The sequence below is a fragment of the Podarcis cretensis genome (assembly GCF_951804945.1).
Source record: "Podarcis cretensis genome assembly, chromosome: 5".
Classification (NCBI taxonomy): Eukaryota; Metazoa; Chordata; class Lepidosauria; order Squamata; family Lacertidae; genus Podarcis; species Podarcis cretensis.
Genome location: NC_137174.1, coordinates 34,919,984 through 34,934,992, shown reverse-complemented (window position 1 = coordinate 34,934,992; position 15,009 = coordinate 34,919,984). Strand labels below are relative to the sequence as shown.

Below are 15,009 nucleotides of genomic sequence, written 5' to 3'. Positions count from 1 at the left end.
CCCATGAATGCCACACATAAGCAGGGTTTTGACTGGTAAATCTCAGTTGTGTTTATGCAATATATAAGGCACCTTCCCATCCTGGCTTGGGTATAGCAATGAGCATTATTATTATTATTATTATTATTATTATTATTATTATGGCACTGTGGTCTAAACCGCTGAGCCTCTTCGGCTTGCTGATCAGAAGGTTGGTGGTTCAAATCTGCCAGGGTGAGTTCCCATTGCTGTGTCCCAGCTCCTGCCAACCTAGCAGCTCGAAAGCATGCCAGTGCAAGTAGATACATAGGTACCGCTGCATCGAGAAGGTAAACAGTGTTTCCTTGCACTCTGGTACTCGTCACGGTGTCCGATTGTCCCAGAAATGGTTTAGTCATTCTAGCCACATGACCCAGAAAGAAGTCTGTGTGCAAACACTGGCTCCCTCGGTCTAAAAGCAAGATGAGCCCCGCACCCCATAGTCACCTTTGAGTGGACTTAACCGTCCAGTGGTCCTTTACCTTTACCTTTTTTATATATTGCTACTACTACTATATTTAGGACCAACAATTAACTTATTCCAAGAGGAGGAGGATTTAATAATGCTTGGCCTTTCTTAACCTTAGCAATTCAACTTCTCTAGTGTGAATGAAATTCAATGTCAATCACAGTAGTGCCATTCACATTAGTGGAATGGAAGTAAGTAATGTGTCTCCTGTATACTGCATTGCTCTACATGGGTAAATTGCCTAGAGTGTGATTTGTAAGAAATGGGATAGAGAGGAATACAGAAAACACCATAATGATATTATAGAAGTCAATGGTTCATCCTCATCTGAAATATAGCTTGCCATACTGCTGACCTCATCTCAGAACGGATATTGCATGACTGAATGTAGTTCAGAAAGGGCAGCTAGAACGATTAAGAGCATGGAGTCTAAAAAGAGTGAAGGTGTCTCTTTTGAAAGGAGATGGGGAAGGGTGCTGCTCTTTCAGAAATAAATAATTTAAACATAAGAATTGGATTCTAAACTTTTACCTGGGAGAAAGCATCACTGAATCCAATAAGATTTAATTCTGAGTAGACATGTATAGGATTCTGTTGCTACTCTGGATAATTTTACAATAGAATTATTTGCCTCAAGGTATTAGGTATTAACATTGTAAAAAACAACAACAACTAGTTTGCATATATTTTCAAGTCTTAGAGTTATTGTAATGTTATGCTAACAGTTAATAGAATACATTGAAATGTATGTTTGTCTCTAAAAAACAGGGAAAGGAAAACGGGGAAAACAAAGAAAATTCTGGATTCTTTCAGGGCATAATTAGCTACAGCGTCTATGAAATGTTATGCTATTTTATTGGATAACTGAGGCCTTCCTATTGGTTACCCCCCCACCCCATGAAGAATTTACAATTTCTCCCTGAGTTTAATAAAAAAAAATCCCACTAATAAATAAATTTATTATTTACATTCTACAAATAATTGCCATGCAGTTAGTCCTGTCAGAAATTAAAATGAGGCATCTTACTATTTCTAAACCTCCCCCTTTAAAAACAATAATGTGATTACTTCCAAAGCTGGCCTGATATACCGGTATTTTGGCAGCTGAGTTTAACCACAAAATGGTGCTTCCCCGCCAGAGACGAGGGGGAATGAAGATCTACATTGGGAACAAGGGGGTGAGGAATCAAATTAACCTCACCCAACAGCTGAACTGGGAAACAAAGGTGATTACAGGATGAAGAGGCCTGTCCAGGACACCCCAGAGGGCAGTCTCCACATTCCCTCCTCAAGGGTGGGAGGAGACCAGCAGTGCTGCCTGTTTGCCCAGAGGTGCTGTGGAATTAGCGGGGGGGGGGGGGCTGCTGAGGAGGAGGCTGACCCAGCCTCCAAGTGGCTACAGCCACTCTTGGCACTGTAGCAGCTGGTAATGTGCTCCTTGAAGGCTGGAACACCCCTTTGGGTCCTGCCCCCTTCACTTTGCCTCATGGGTGGGTCAGCCCTGATTACTTCTCATGGAAGTATTCACTGTCTCCGAACCCCAAATAGAGACACAGCGATCACAGCCAAAGTTTATTGGTTTAAATTTAGGACCTAAGCAAGCAAGATGTGGAAAATCCATTATTACTCCAGACAATAATCCCTCAAGGCCTTCCCCTATACTATTTTCCTGATCTACACACAAACACACATACACTTACTTTTTCCCATAGTTGAGGAACAAGCATATTGCTGTGGACTGTGTTTTATATGGGAGCTATAATAAATAGCTGACATTGTCTAATTTCCTTGCAAGCAAATCAGTATGTATGGTGAACAACTTTCTGGAAGGAAACTAGGTCTATACTTTGTTACACCTTTTTAATACTCCTCATTTTTTATGCTTCAATGATTATTTGTTCAGGGTTGTTGTTTTTTTACATTGAATTCCACATAATAGAATGTCATTTAATGAACAATGTAATTTAAAACTTTGATAAAAGACACTGTCCCCTGATTATCCTTGCTGAAGAAGAACTGACTACCTCAGTGGACTTAATTTTTGGGCAAGAGGAACCTTCCCATCCCCCGGCTTTGGGAATGTAGCCTCTATACTGACATCAGCTACCTTTAAGCTCCTGCTCTGCCGGAAGGACCTTTCCTTTTTTGCAGAGCTGTCAATTTAACAGGAAAATATGCCCTTGGGTCCTCTGCAAATGACAAGTTTAGGACTGGATGTTTTGGTGGGTTAAATGGCCAAATTCAGATTGGTTCAGAAATAAAATTATATTATCTTGCCATTTCATCATGACTACTGATAATGAGAAAAGTGAAAAGCAGAATTACTACTACAAACAATGATAGGAGGACTTGTGAAGCGTCTCTTAATTACCAGATTTGTATATGACAGTGTGTGAAATATACTTTGATGAAAACTATGACAAAGACTGTTTATTTCTTTTGAGTTGTTTTTACTCCTTGCCACAGGTATTTTCTTAAAGTATGCAAGTTGCAATGCCTGAACAAAGTTGTTGTTGTTGTTGCTGCATCACTAAGAATTATGTTATGAAACTGTAAAGCTGCAAGTTGGGTGACAAGCATTCAACATTTCTTTTGTTCTTGTAATTTTTTATTTTCTGCAGACGCACTATGAAAATGGAGAGTACATTATCAGGCAAGGTGCTCGCGGGGACACTTTCTTCATAATCAGCAAAGGCAAGGTAAGCTCTTGTGGCACCCTATTTAAAGTGCATGTCATAAGCAATAGTTGCATATTATAGGGATGTAACACCAACCCTCGCTTTTTCCCCATGCAGTGCCAAGGGGGGTGCAATATTTCACATTTAATTTGATGTTGTGACTTGGTGTTGGCGGTGGAGGCTGCACTTTTCAAATGAAAAACCTAAAGAGTTTTATTACACAGAGCTGTACACATTTTTCCCTTGCAGGGATCACATGATTGCATAGCTGTTAAAACTAATTTACCTGTTACATTTCCCAAACACGATAAGACTCCTGTGAACGATCCCCAGATCTGTACAGAAATATAAACACGCTGGTTTCTAATACAACAAAGTTACATCCAGGAGATCTGCACGTTTCTCTGGAGTTTTTTGCATCTGTTTTGACACGTCAGCCCACTCAGACTGTATAGCAAACGGCTTTTGAATCTCAAGAGTTTTGAAACTTGGTACTTACATAAATTGTGAATTACTGTCAATGTGCAGATTAATGATGAACAGGCTCAGATAGGAGCTCCAGAATTTATTCTTTGGCTTCTCCAATACCTCAGACCTCCTCACCATCAGTTCATTGATTCCCTAATCCCTTTCCCCCTAAATAACGCTTGTACTGGAAAGTGAGGCAGCAATAGTGTTGGCAGGCAGCATCAAAGACTAAGATAAGGAGAGAGGCAGTAACCCTTGGAAAAACTACAACCTGCAAGGGCTGCCAGGACTTTTGGTCCTGCATGGTAGTAGCATATTATAAGGAAAGATTGGAGAGGGCTTATCTCTGTCCTTGCTGTAGTCTTCACCGCCATTTCTGCTCCTAGTGTGCCATCTCTAAATATAATTTGAACAGAAGGGTATAAGGGGTTTGGGGGCATCAGGGGAATATCAGGGAAGACAATTCAGGGATAGGATGACCAGGCAAGAGGGAAGGGGTGAGCCAAACTGTCTATCTTTATTATTTTCTGGAAAGGAACTCAACTTCTTTTATAGAAAATCTGGTTAGGATGGGAGGACTTGGCCTGTCACCAATGCTAAGTCATGGTTGTGTTGTGGTCAGTGCAGAATTCTGTGCCACATCTATCATGAACAGGTTATGAGAGCACATTATTCCATTTCTAGATTGTCTGAAAAAGCTTTCTTTCTATTTTTCAGACCAATTCAGTGTGCTGGTTATCATCTTTACTTGTCTAAATAGTCTGCACCATATGAATCTTATGGCTTGTCTCTAGCTGATTCATCTGATTACTATTCTGTATGCCCTTCTCTTGGCTCTCCAATCTGCCAGGCCCCATGGTAGGTGGTAGGGTTTCAGTGGAAGTGCCCACTCAGTAGAGTTCTTTATTTATTACTAATAAACAAAGTAAACCAAAGATGTAGAGCATAAATAAATACTGTTACAGCAGGCTGAAAGTAGAGTTCTTTTTTGAGAGAAAAGCTATTTCCAGTTTAGTAATATTTTAATCTGGCTCTGAGATTTTACTGTTGGTGCATTCTACATTAAATTACATGCTTTGTATTAATTATACCCCAATAGTTTTGCTGTGCTCTATTTTAATTTTTATTAATATGTTTTGTTTAACAAGGATGAAACAAATTAGTATGGCAGACAAAATAAGTTAGATGGAAAGTCCTGAACATGCATTGCCTCTTATTGCAGAGATCAGCTTTGTTTATCGAGAAAGGATGTAGGGCAGCCTGCCAGAAACATGGCCCTCAAACTTGCAACTGTCTCTGACCTGTTATGGAGACCTCCTCCTTAAACTGCATAATCTGCAGTTCTTCTGTTTCTCAGCTACTGGATGTGAACTTTGCTTTATCTGTTTGCTTAATGTGGAGGGTAATTAGAATGAGCAAAGACTAGTTGGTAACCGAACATAATGACCCTAATGTTGGATATTTACTTAAGCTCAAAGCATAAGTTATGTAAATACCTTAGAAATTAATAAAGTGGATTTATTATATTTATGTTAAGTATACTACATATTAGTTTTCTCTCCTCCCACCCCCACCTCCCTGGCCATAACTCCAGCAATTGATTTCATGGCAACTGTGTTTAGGAGGAAACATGTGGAGGATTGGCTTTTCTAGAGGGAATAATGAAGCTTAGTATCAGTGGTAGGAAACCTCAGCCTACAGGCCTAATTACAACAGTTCAGCCTCCCCATTTGACCTGTGCTGTGACTTGGCCCAAAACACACCCATCTGTCCATCATCTAATGTCATATGATACCAGGCATGGGACAGGTAAAGCTGTAGTACCAAATTCAAAAGAAATTGAAATGCACTCCCAATTCTTCCTTTCCCACCTGTGGGTGGAGTTCAGTTTTTGAATTTGATGCCTTTTTCTGTCTCTCTGACAACAGAATAAAGAGCTAAAGCACCAAATTAAAGCTGGAAAAGAGGAACTGGCAGTATACATGATGAGCGTTCAGATAGCTGTTTATTCCACTTTCACGATGTTTCCCTAACTGTTAATTTCCACATTATATTGGAGCTTTCACACAATGTAGAAGCCAGTTCCAGAACTATAGTGGAATATAGCATAAGTTTAAAACTCATTTCCATATTATTTGCAAACTGCTTTTTTTCTGGAAGTAAATAACACAGAAATTGATACTAAACTTACACTATGTTCTACTATAGTTTTGGAAGTGGCTTTACGTCGTGTGAAAGCTCAGATATAATGCAGAACTTAACAGTTAGAGAAAACTGCCATAGGAATGCAGTCACCGTGTGCACTTCTAGTTCTTCCTTTGCAGTTGCCACTGCGGCTTGAATCAGACACATGTTTGAATTCAAGTCATGGCTGCAAATGGAGAATCTTCCTTTACACCCATAGTTTGAATTGATTCATCCATTGCAGCCTGCTTTTGAAGTTGAATCACCTGGTGTCATATGATGTCATGTGACTGGCAGGTGGGGAGCCCCACCTTTCATAATTGCCAGCAGAAGTTGGGCCAGTTCTGAGTCTGAAACCTCACCTTATGACAGATATGAGCCCCTCACCCACATGCCTTTTTCATTCTCCCTTAAATATCTGGAGATCCTTGATGTTGCATGACTTTATTACATTGCAAGTTTCCATTCTCCACTCTTAAACAGGAAAACTCGCAGCTGTATGATGTTGTCTGTGTCCCATGTAGCATATTCCTGACATTATGAACAAGGGGGTAGAATGAGGGGCTGCTATTTTGGGCAGCAACCCAGCACCTGCCATAACATTCAGTTCCAGCCTTGTGAAACTATTAGGAGAAAAATATATCAACCCAAACTGGGAATGTGAGTGAACATTTCCTGCGCCAGGCTCAGGAAAGAATTTCATGGGCTTGTTAAATTGCCTGTCTCAAAGGAGAGATGCAAGCTCTTAAAACCTTCATTCCCCCTACCCCCGCTTGGATGAAAATCCATCAGGAGAAGAATTACTGCCTTCTCCGCCTGAAAAATGCTTTGTACTGCTTGAGCAAAGCCTTTGTCAGTCAGGGATTGTGTGCGCTTTGGCAATTGTTTCAGCTGGCAAAGATACCCAAAACCCTCTGAAAGTTGGCCACATACCCACATTGCATTGCATATTGATGATTTTAAAACACGTGAGGGCCAAATCTAGGGGTTGGACAAAGTCCCCATGCCCCAGTGAAGGCCTGCCCCCTGCAGATTTATCTCCTGCAGCATCTTTTCCCCACCCCTATAGTAACCGATGGAGCCAATCATACCTCTGGGAAAGGAAAAAAAGATTCTCAAGTATTTTCTCAGTTCTTTAAAATATAACTCGAGTTCTTTGTGTGTGTCCTATAACCCTGTTGTTGAACTGCATAAATGGTTGAGTATTGTTTAGTATTTCTGTTGTTTTTCTGTTTCAAAACAGGATGAGCCAGGGCTTATATAAATGTAAGACTTAGAAAACTGGCCCAATCCAGCTCTAGTTATGTGTTGTGAATCATGTGAAACAAAATCTGTTGGCTTTGGGTGGAGAAACACATGATATTCTGCATCATAAGATGCTTTTACAAAATCTAGGTATTTGACATCACAGTGTTACGATGAAGAGGATAGCAAAGTATTGATATGACATCTTTTCTTTTTGCTCTGTAAAAGGTAAAAGTACCCCTGACTGTTAGGTCCAGTCGTGGACGACTCTGGGGTTGCGGTGCTCATCTCGCTTTATTGGCTGAGGGAGCCGGCGTACAGCTTCCGGGTCATGTGGCCAGCATGACTAAGCCGCTTCTGGCGAACCAGAGCAGCACATAGAAATGCCGTGCTCTGTAGTATACCCTTAAATTAACTTAGTAACACTTGCAAGATTCCTAGTCCAGTATTATAGCCCCGTTTTTCAAGATGGTGCCTACGTTTGAAAATGCTAGCTTGGAAAAGGTCTCTTGAAGGCTTCATTATGGAACTAGCATATGAACAGAAAATTTAGTTTACAGCTTTTTCTCAGTAAAATATACCTTTTCAGAGCCAATATCCTTTCACTGTCATTTTTTAAAAACTCTTCTGTTCAGGTAAATGTTACTCGTGAAGATTCGCCTGGAGAAGATTCAATCTTCCTCCGTACTTTAGGAAAGGGAGATTGGTTTGGAGAAAAAGCACTCCAGGGGTAAGTATTAAACTTTGCCTACATACACAATTTAGATTTGCTTCAAGTAACGTTTGTCTTGAATAGCTGAAAAATTAGTGGCATAAATGCCACATTATAATGAAAGCTGTGCTAAATTGTAAGCTAGAACTTAAGGAAATAGAATTCTCGGCCACTCTCACTCATCGTTTTGTACTAAAGCAGAAGGCAGGCTGCATATGATTTATAATTCTTTGCAATTGTATGTAAGCCTTGTTATGATTCTAAATGATCTATCAAGCTGCTAAAATGTTTGCTTTCATTCCTGCCTCCCACTTTCCCCTTTTATTTTCACTTCATTGAACTTTGCTGGGGCATTGCAAGAAGTCAAAAGATGTAAAATAAAGCTGTGGTTGGATTGCTAAATAGACTTTTCAGATTTGTATTTTATTACTTTATGCAAGAATGGTGAAGAGAAGACTCTGTGGCTGGTGGGGCAGTTCACTAGTACAAACCGATGATCATAGCTGTAGTGTGAAAAAATCTCCTTCCTTATTCACCTGTTCCAGGGTAGTACTGGAGACAGGGGGTCATTATCCAACAACGTACTTCCAAGAGTGCAATGACTTTGGGCTGCAAAATAGAATTTCCCCTCCTTCCCTTGCACCCCTCCAAACCACCCCCAATTTGTGTTTTCCCTAAACACTCTAGAGCAAATCTGGGGAGGGCCTGGGGTGGGAGGGAAGGGAGGAGAAGTTCCATTGCACTAGCAGAAGTACTATGTTAGATACTGCCCAGTGAGTGCTATCTAGTGAAACATCTTTATCTGCCCTAAGCCTGTCCTGTTGTTTTCATTAATTTGCATTGTATATTTAAGAATTCCCGCACAAATTCACATTTTAATTCATATAACCCCCCCCCCCCAATTTCTAAACATTTTTTTCCTCAAATAGCGTTTTGAAAAGTATTTTAATATGCATTTTGAGCTGGGCCATTCAAGAAAGGTGAAATCTAGTTGATCTAAATTCTACTCTGCACATTAGTTTGGGAGGTGCACATTAACTCAGTTTATATCAGATTTACAGAGACTGAATTCCTCAGGCATCCCTACTTCTAAGATTGGCATTAATATTTACCAAATATTATTGTTTTGTACAGCTCCATTCTTTCATATAATAGATAATACACATTCTCCTAAATACTCTATTGGTATACAAAGCACAGAGTGTTCCTCATCACCTCCCAGTATTGATACTTTATAGTTGTCTTGTTATAAACTATCCTTCATTAAATTAACGTAAAAACTAGAAGAAACCAAACTAATCCATTTCAGCAGAAGACCAGATGCTCAAAATGAAATGATGAATCTCCCTAAGCAGTTTGTATTGATATTATTTATTCCAAAATGGCAGTTCTTACTCATTTGAATTCTTATTCATTGACAAGGGTACATGGGCAATTTTTGTACATTAAAATACTCCATTACTTTGATTTCTGAAATTCAGGTGAAACAGTGGGACTATTTATCAAGCGTTCCCAGTTTATAGAGGAAAGCTTAATTATGCAAATCCTTTTTGAATAAAAATACATTCTTGAACTCCTGCAGGGCCTAGATTGCTAGCAAGTTTGTTGTGTTCGAACAAGACTTGATTTCAGCAATACTTGTTAAATTGCTGAGATATCACTACATATCAGTGAAATATGCTGGTGAATAGTTGCCCAAGATAAGCAGCTGGCATGTTATTATTTTCACAGATTGGATCATTTTTCCCCACCTGTGTTTTAGCATTATATTTTCAAAGCCTCTTTGGCATTTTAGCTGATTGTTGTCCGTTGATTCTCATATGGGGCAAGACCTTTAAACCAGTGCTGTGAATATTTACTCTGTGATTATGAGATGTTAAACTTTTTGAAAGGACAATTCCAGCTCTGGAAATCTCTGCACAACAGAAGTTGCTGCAGTGCGGCTCCTTCACAGATCACTCAAGCAAAGTCAGAAGGCATGGACCATATGAGAGGAGGTTGTGTTGTATGTTCTCCTCATGGCAGTGTTGCCCCACAAACACCTTTCTTCATATCATAAGGAAGGGTGAAGCTCCTAATGATGAGCTGATTCTACAATCTTATCTAATTTCTTACAACTACAGGAAGAAAAAAAAATATTTGGGCTGATCCAACTTCTTAACTTTTTAGAGCAAATTTTGCACTTTTACAAGATATTTCCCCCCCCCAAAAAAAAGCCTTCCTTGGTGCTAATTCTCTCCTTTTTCCATAGTAGTTTGCATAAAACAACTGCTGCAGCAACACTATGTTTTCTTTCTTCTTCCTCTCTGGCAACCTGTACATACAAATAAAATTATGACAGGAATTAAATTATATCCTAGAGGGCAAATGAAGCTAATTGCTTTTCCCTCACTCTGAATGGCTAATGCCTGAGGGATTCCGAGGCAGCCTGGCCCATCACACCCTATGATAGCAAACTCAGATGCTGAGTGGCGACAGCTATGTTGCCAAACCTAGAACACTGGCAAACAAGAAGGCAGTTTTGGCTTAGGTGAAGTCCAATTTGCAGAAGTACTATTAATAGAATATTGGAGGGTGGACTGTGAATACACATTCCCACCCTTATTTAGTAAGGGCTGGACATGAAGAAAGACTACAGGATGCTGCGTTTCTGTTTGTGGGAAAAGAACCAGAAAATCAGGCTAGGGGTGAAGAAATGGAAAACAGTATCCTGAAAATGGGCATGTTTGGCTAGCTGGAACCCTGAACAAAAGCATGCCACCATTAGAGATGGGGAGAAATTTGGTACACCTCACATTTTAATGCAAACCTACTTAATTTGCATTTCAAAAAAAAAAAAAATACACAAAGTGAAATGCAGCTGTGCTTCCAAATTCTCATTTCTTCCATTTTTGTGAGATGGCAGTTCTCCAACAACAACAAAAAGTGTACAAAAATGCATGTCAGTGCAAATAACCTATAGAAAGCCATTGTAGTAGAGTAAATTGCTTTTTTTAAAAAATGTGGCCCTTAGGAGAAATGTTTTGTACTAAAATTCTGGGAAATTTCCATGAGGCTTAAAAAATAATCTGGAAAGTATGTGCACATCAGGGAACTACCCATCTTTTATACCATGAGAAGGTCTGTTGATGGTAACTTTAGCTTGACTATTGGTTGAGCTTCATCTTCTTTGCTATCTGATAGACCATTTGACAAGGGCACTGTACTATTCTGTTTACTGGTCATTCCCCCCTTTTAAATCTTTAAATGCTCCTTTGACCACAAGCTTTGTTATGCTTCCCTGTGTGTGACATTTTCCATTATAATCGCTATTTTCTGTGGTCTGATAGATATCTACAATGTGTTCCGTATCCTTATTGCACACTAGTAAATCTTAAATTAATGCCATCCTTTTGTGTGTCCTGTGACACTCAAGGAGGAACATTTCTATAGGGTTTGCCCCAAAACTAGGAGACTACACTAGATATGACGTTTAGATTTCATGCAGTTTTGCATGAAAGATAATCTGTTCGGGATTTTATTTTTGGCTCCTCTTATGCTCCCTTGCCTAATGTGCAGTGTCTTTTTGCTTGTATTCACTAGAGTTTAAAAACCTTACCATGAATAGTTAGAAAAAATGCATTAGGAAAGGTTGGTTTTCAGATATAGAATTTTTTAGAGCGTAAAATCTATATAAAGTTTTGTGGATTGTAAAAAGAGCCAAAGAGAGTTTCTTAAGAGCTTATAGAAGATGATATTTGCCCAGAAATCAATATGCATTAGAACACTAATGCACTGTGGCTTGGGCAATGTTGCTGATTTTTTAATATATACCTGTGGCGGGTGGGGGTTATGCATGCATGCTTTAATTATTCAGAGGCACAAATACAAATATTACATTTTCATTTTAGCACCTATTTTTTCTGTTCTAGACCCCGGGAGGTTTTCTGTGCAGTATAATCATTATATTTCTCATCCTATTTGTTTCTTATTTCACATAAAGCCAAGCAGAGTAGGGTATTATTTTTCCTTGAATGGAGGAACATCCCAAAGCTATAGCTGATAGGAGTCAATTCACAATCCAACAGAGCAAATAGGTCTTGTGCATCTGAGTTAAGTAAGTTGTATATTCCACTTTGAATCAAGATCAACCTTTCAACGTTCAAGAGTTCACTCAGCATCATTGCTGCCCAAAAGAACTTTGGGAATGTGTGGGATACCATATTGATCATCAGTAGCTATGATGGATTGGAGAGAGAATGCTTGCTGGGATTTTTCTGGGTCTGAGAGACACCTGGCATACACGTAAGGCTAACCATGGTTTGTGTAAAGCCAATGTTTTCTTAACAAAACATGAATTATTCATGAGTTTTCCCACAAGTGATGGAACAAACTACAGCTTGCCCCCCCCCCCCAATTCCTCTTGTTTTTCAGTCACTTTTGCCTAGTGTTTTTGTAGTTTTGCAAATATCTGCAGTGGGGTGTTCAAACAAGTCCCGGTTAAAAGAGATGCTGAGTTTGCATATAACACTGATCTATAGTTAAAACAAACCAAGCTTCATATTTTAACAAACAATGACTCCAGACTGTGCTTTTTTGGCAGTAAAAAAACTATAGTTAAGCTGCTGGGAAGAGTTCACACATAATGCTAAGCCATGGTTTAATATAGTTTCATAAACCATGGTTTAGTGTTATGTGTGAACCAGGTCTTTACTTCAACACGTTGCAGAAGATCTGTCTGCCATTCTTTATTTCCAGCATAGAACTTGCACCATCAAAGTAGAACTGTAGCAAAATTTTATCTATCCTGTCAACCAAGCTAGGGTACGATATCAAGGAACAATAAAAACCACCATGAAAGCAATAAAACTGAAACCACAGCATATAAACATTCTTTTAAAACAACAGCTAAACAACAGTAAAACTAAAGCTATCCCACACAATATGTTCAAAATAATTGTACTATGTTTACTTGAGTTACTGAACTGAGATGCCTATTTTTTTCCATAATTGCTTCTTAATTTCCTCCCTAGTTCAAAATGTTGAAAAATTTCAAATTTTTGAGCATATATATATACTTGTTGCATATTCACAAGGTGGTAAGGGGCACGAACCATCTGCAAGTTCTTCTGTATAAGCCTCACTGAAATGAACAAAAGCTTTGTAAAAGCTCTGGTGCAATTCCCCACCAGAACTGTAGCTGACCCAGAGGATGTGGTCTTGAGCTTAGTCTTCCTGAGATTTGTCTTGATATTCATATTCATTTCACTGCCACTTTCATGTTAGTGACACAGGATAGCATCTAGGTAGATTCGGCCCCAGGTTCACAAGGCGACTGTACATTTCCACCAAAATCTCAGGTACAAAATGAGATTCTGTTGAAGCTAGTCTCCTGTTACAAATAGAAATAACCTGCTCTTTCAGTCCATTGTTTGCCAAATGGCTTCCTATTTTCCTCTTCATTTGACACAGGGACGTTACAACGTATTACAAATCACCTGTTGGGATAGATAATGCAAGTTTTAATTTACTAAATTCATTCTCATTTCTCTCAGTCTATGCTATGCCTGAATAGTTGTGTATTTTAATGCCATTTGAATCGCCTTTGGTAGATTTATCATTCAATATCAACATGGTGCATCAGTTCTGGAGTCAGTCTGATTGTATAATGCCATGCCTTTCATTTGAATCTCAATAGCTGCTGGATTCTTAACACAATTATCTCCAGTTTCTGCAGAAAGTAGGATTTATTAGACAATTTATATCAACAAATCTGGAATTTATTTAAGCGATCTTAGTGTAGTAAAAATACAGCAAATTCTAGTTACTTGTAACTTCTTTGATGCTTGTACCTTCTGATCCTTAAAAAGAGTGTGTGAGGAATAACCTCAAGTTAGGGCAAGTTTTAGTGAAATCTGAGAGCAGTTTCAGGTTTTACAGGTGACTTGTTATCAGCTACTGCCTAGGTTGTTTTTGTTTACACAGCCAACATAACTTTCCTTTGCACTAAATCATTTGAACATTGCAAACAAGTTCTTAAGGTAGAAGTGTACAAGGAATTGTGCAGGCAGCTGGTGGCATTTGCGTGCAATGCATGTTCAAAGCCACTCTGAAAATACCTTAGTGCACATGAGTGCTCCTGTGGAGATCTTCCTGATGCTTCTGACAGTCTGTTTGCATGGATGTGTAAATGCAGCTTAATTTGCTCCAGATAGACCAGGTGCTGGGAGCTTTTTCATCCTGAGCTGATTAGTAAAATGACTTAATATATAAACCAAAGGGATGAGTGGGAAATAATATATATGGCGATATTTAATGGAGGAAAGACTTGCTGTCTCCCACACCCTGCAAATGTGTGTGTGGTGGCAGTGGTGGAGAATTGGAAATATGTGTAATTGTGTGTGTGTGTGTGTGTGTGTGTGTGTGAGAGAGAGAGAGAGAGAGAGAGAGAGAGAGAGAGAATAGGGGGATTGATGACTGTCTTTATGCGTGCCACATTGTTTATCTTATTATATATGTTTCTGTTATGTAGTAAACCAATATGTAGAGTGTGGGAATCCCAATGATTAGGAAAGTTTGATCTCAGTTAAGTAAGATTTCAGGTGAGCTCCAATATACAAGGTGGGAAGTACTAGAGAAAAAGATAGTATTTCTACATTCCTGTAGTAAAAATATTACGTTAAACTAACCTCTGAGCTCTTCTTTTAAAAAAAATAAAAATAAAAATCTGCTTAAAGTTCAGAGGAATGCTATTCAATAAGACAATAAAAAATGCTGAAGCTGTGTTGTGTACATCCCCTGAGCTAAAAGCTGCAGACCTACGCAATAGAAATGTCCTTAGTAGCTTTGTTTTGATTGAATGTGTGTTTCAGCAAAGTTTATTTCATATGATCAAAATACTGAGAGCACAAGCACATACATCATGTGCTTTCAGTATAATTTTAGTCAATGTGTTTTTTCCAGCCCTACTACATGAGGTTCTTTACACGGAGATGCTATAGGTTTCACCTGTACCTTCTGCATACAAATCATGAGGCTTCCCAATGAGCTATGGCCTTGCTCCAAATTATAGCAGCAGACACCTTTGTTTGTTGCACATATGTGGGACCATAGGGACTTATGATCACATTTTTTTTAAAAAAATCATACTTTTAGTGGTTGGCATTGTCATGGAGAGCATGTTGCTTATATTCAGAAATAACCTTCCAGTGCTGTACATGTGATCCCCTTGAGAAAGGTTATTATAGTTTCCTTTT

At 39.0% G+C, this 15,009-nt stretch overlaps 1 protein-coding gene across 4 annotated transcripts in view; it reads left to right on the top strand.

Moving 5' to 3' along the window:
• The window catches only part of PRKG1 (protein kinase cGMP-dependent 1), a 660,310-nt gene that overhangs the window by 524,828 nt on the left and 120,473 nt on the right, over positions 1-15,009 (top strand). For all 4 annotated transcript variants that reach the window (XM_079976270.1, XM_079976269.1, XM_079976271.1 and 1 more), the window contains 2 exons: positions 3,109-3,186; positions 7,698-7,792. In XM_079976270.1, the coding sequence (XP_079832396.1) occupies positions 3,109-3,186; positions 7,698-7,792 (173 nt within the window). The remainder of the gene's footprint in view (positions 1-3,108; positions 3,187-7,697; positions 7,793-15,009) is intronic.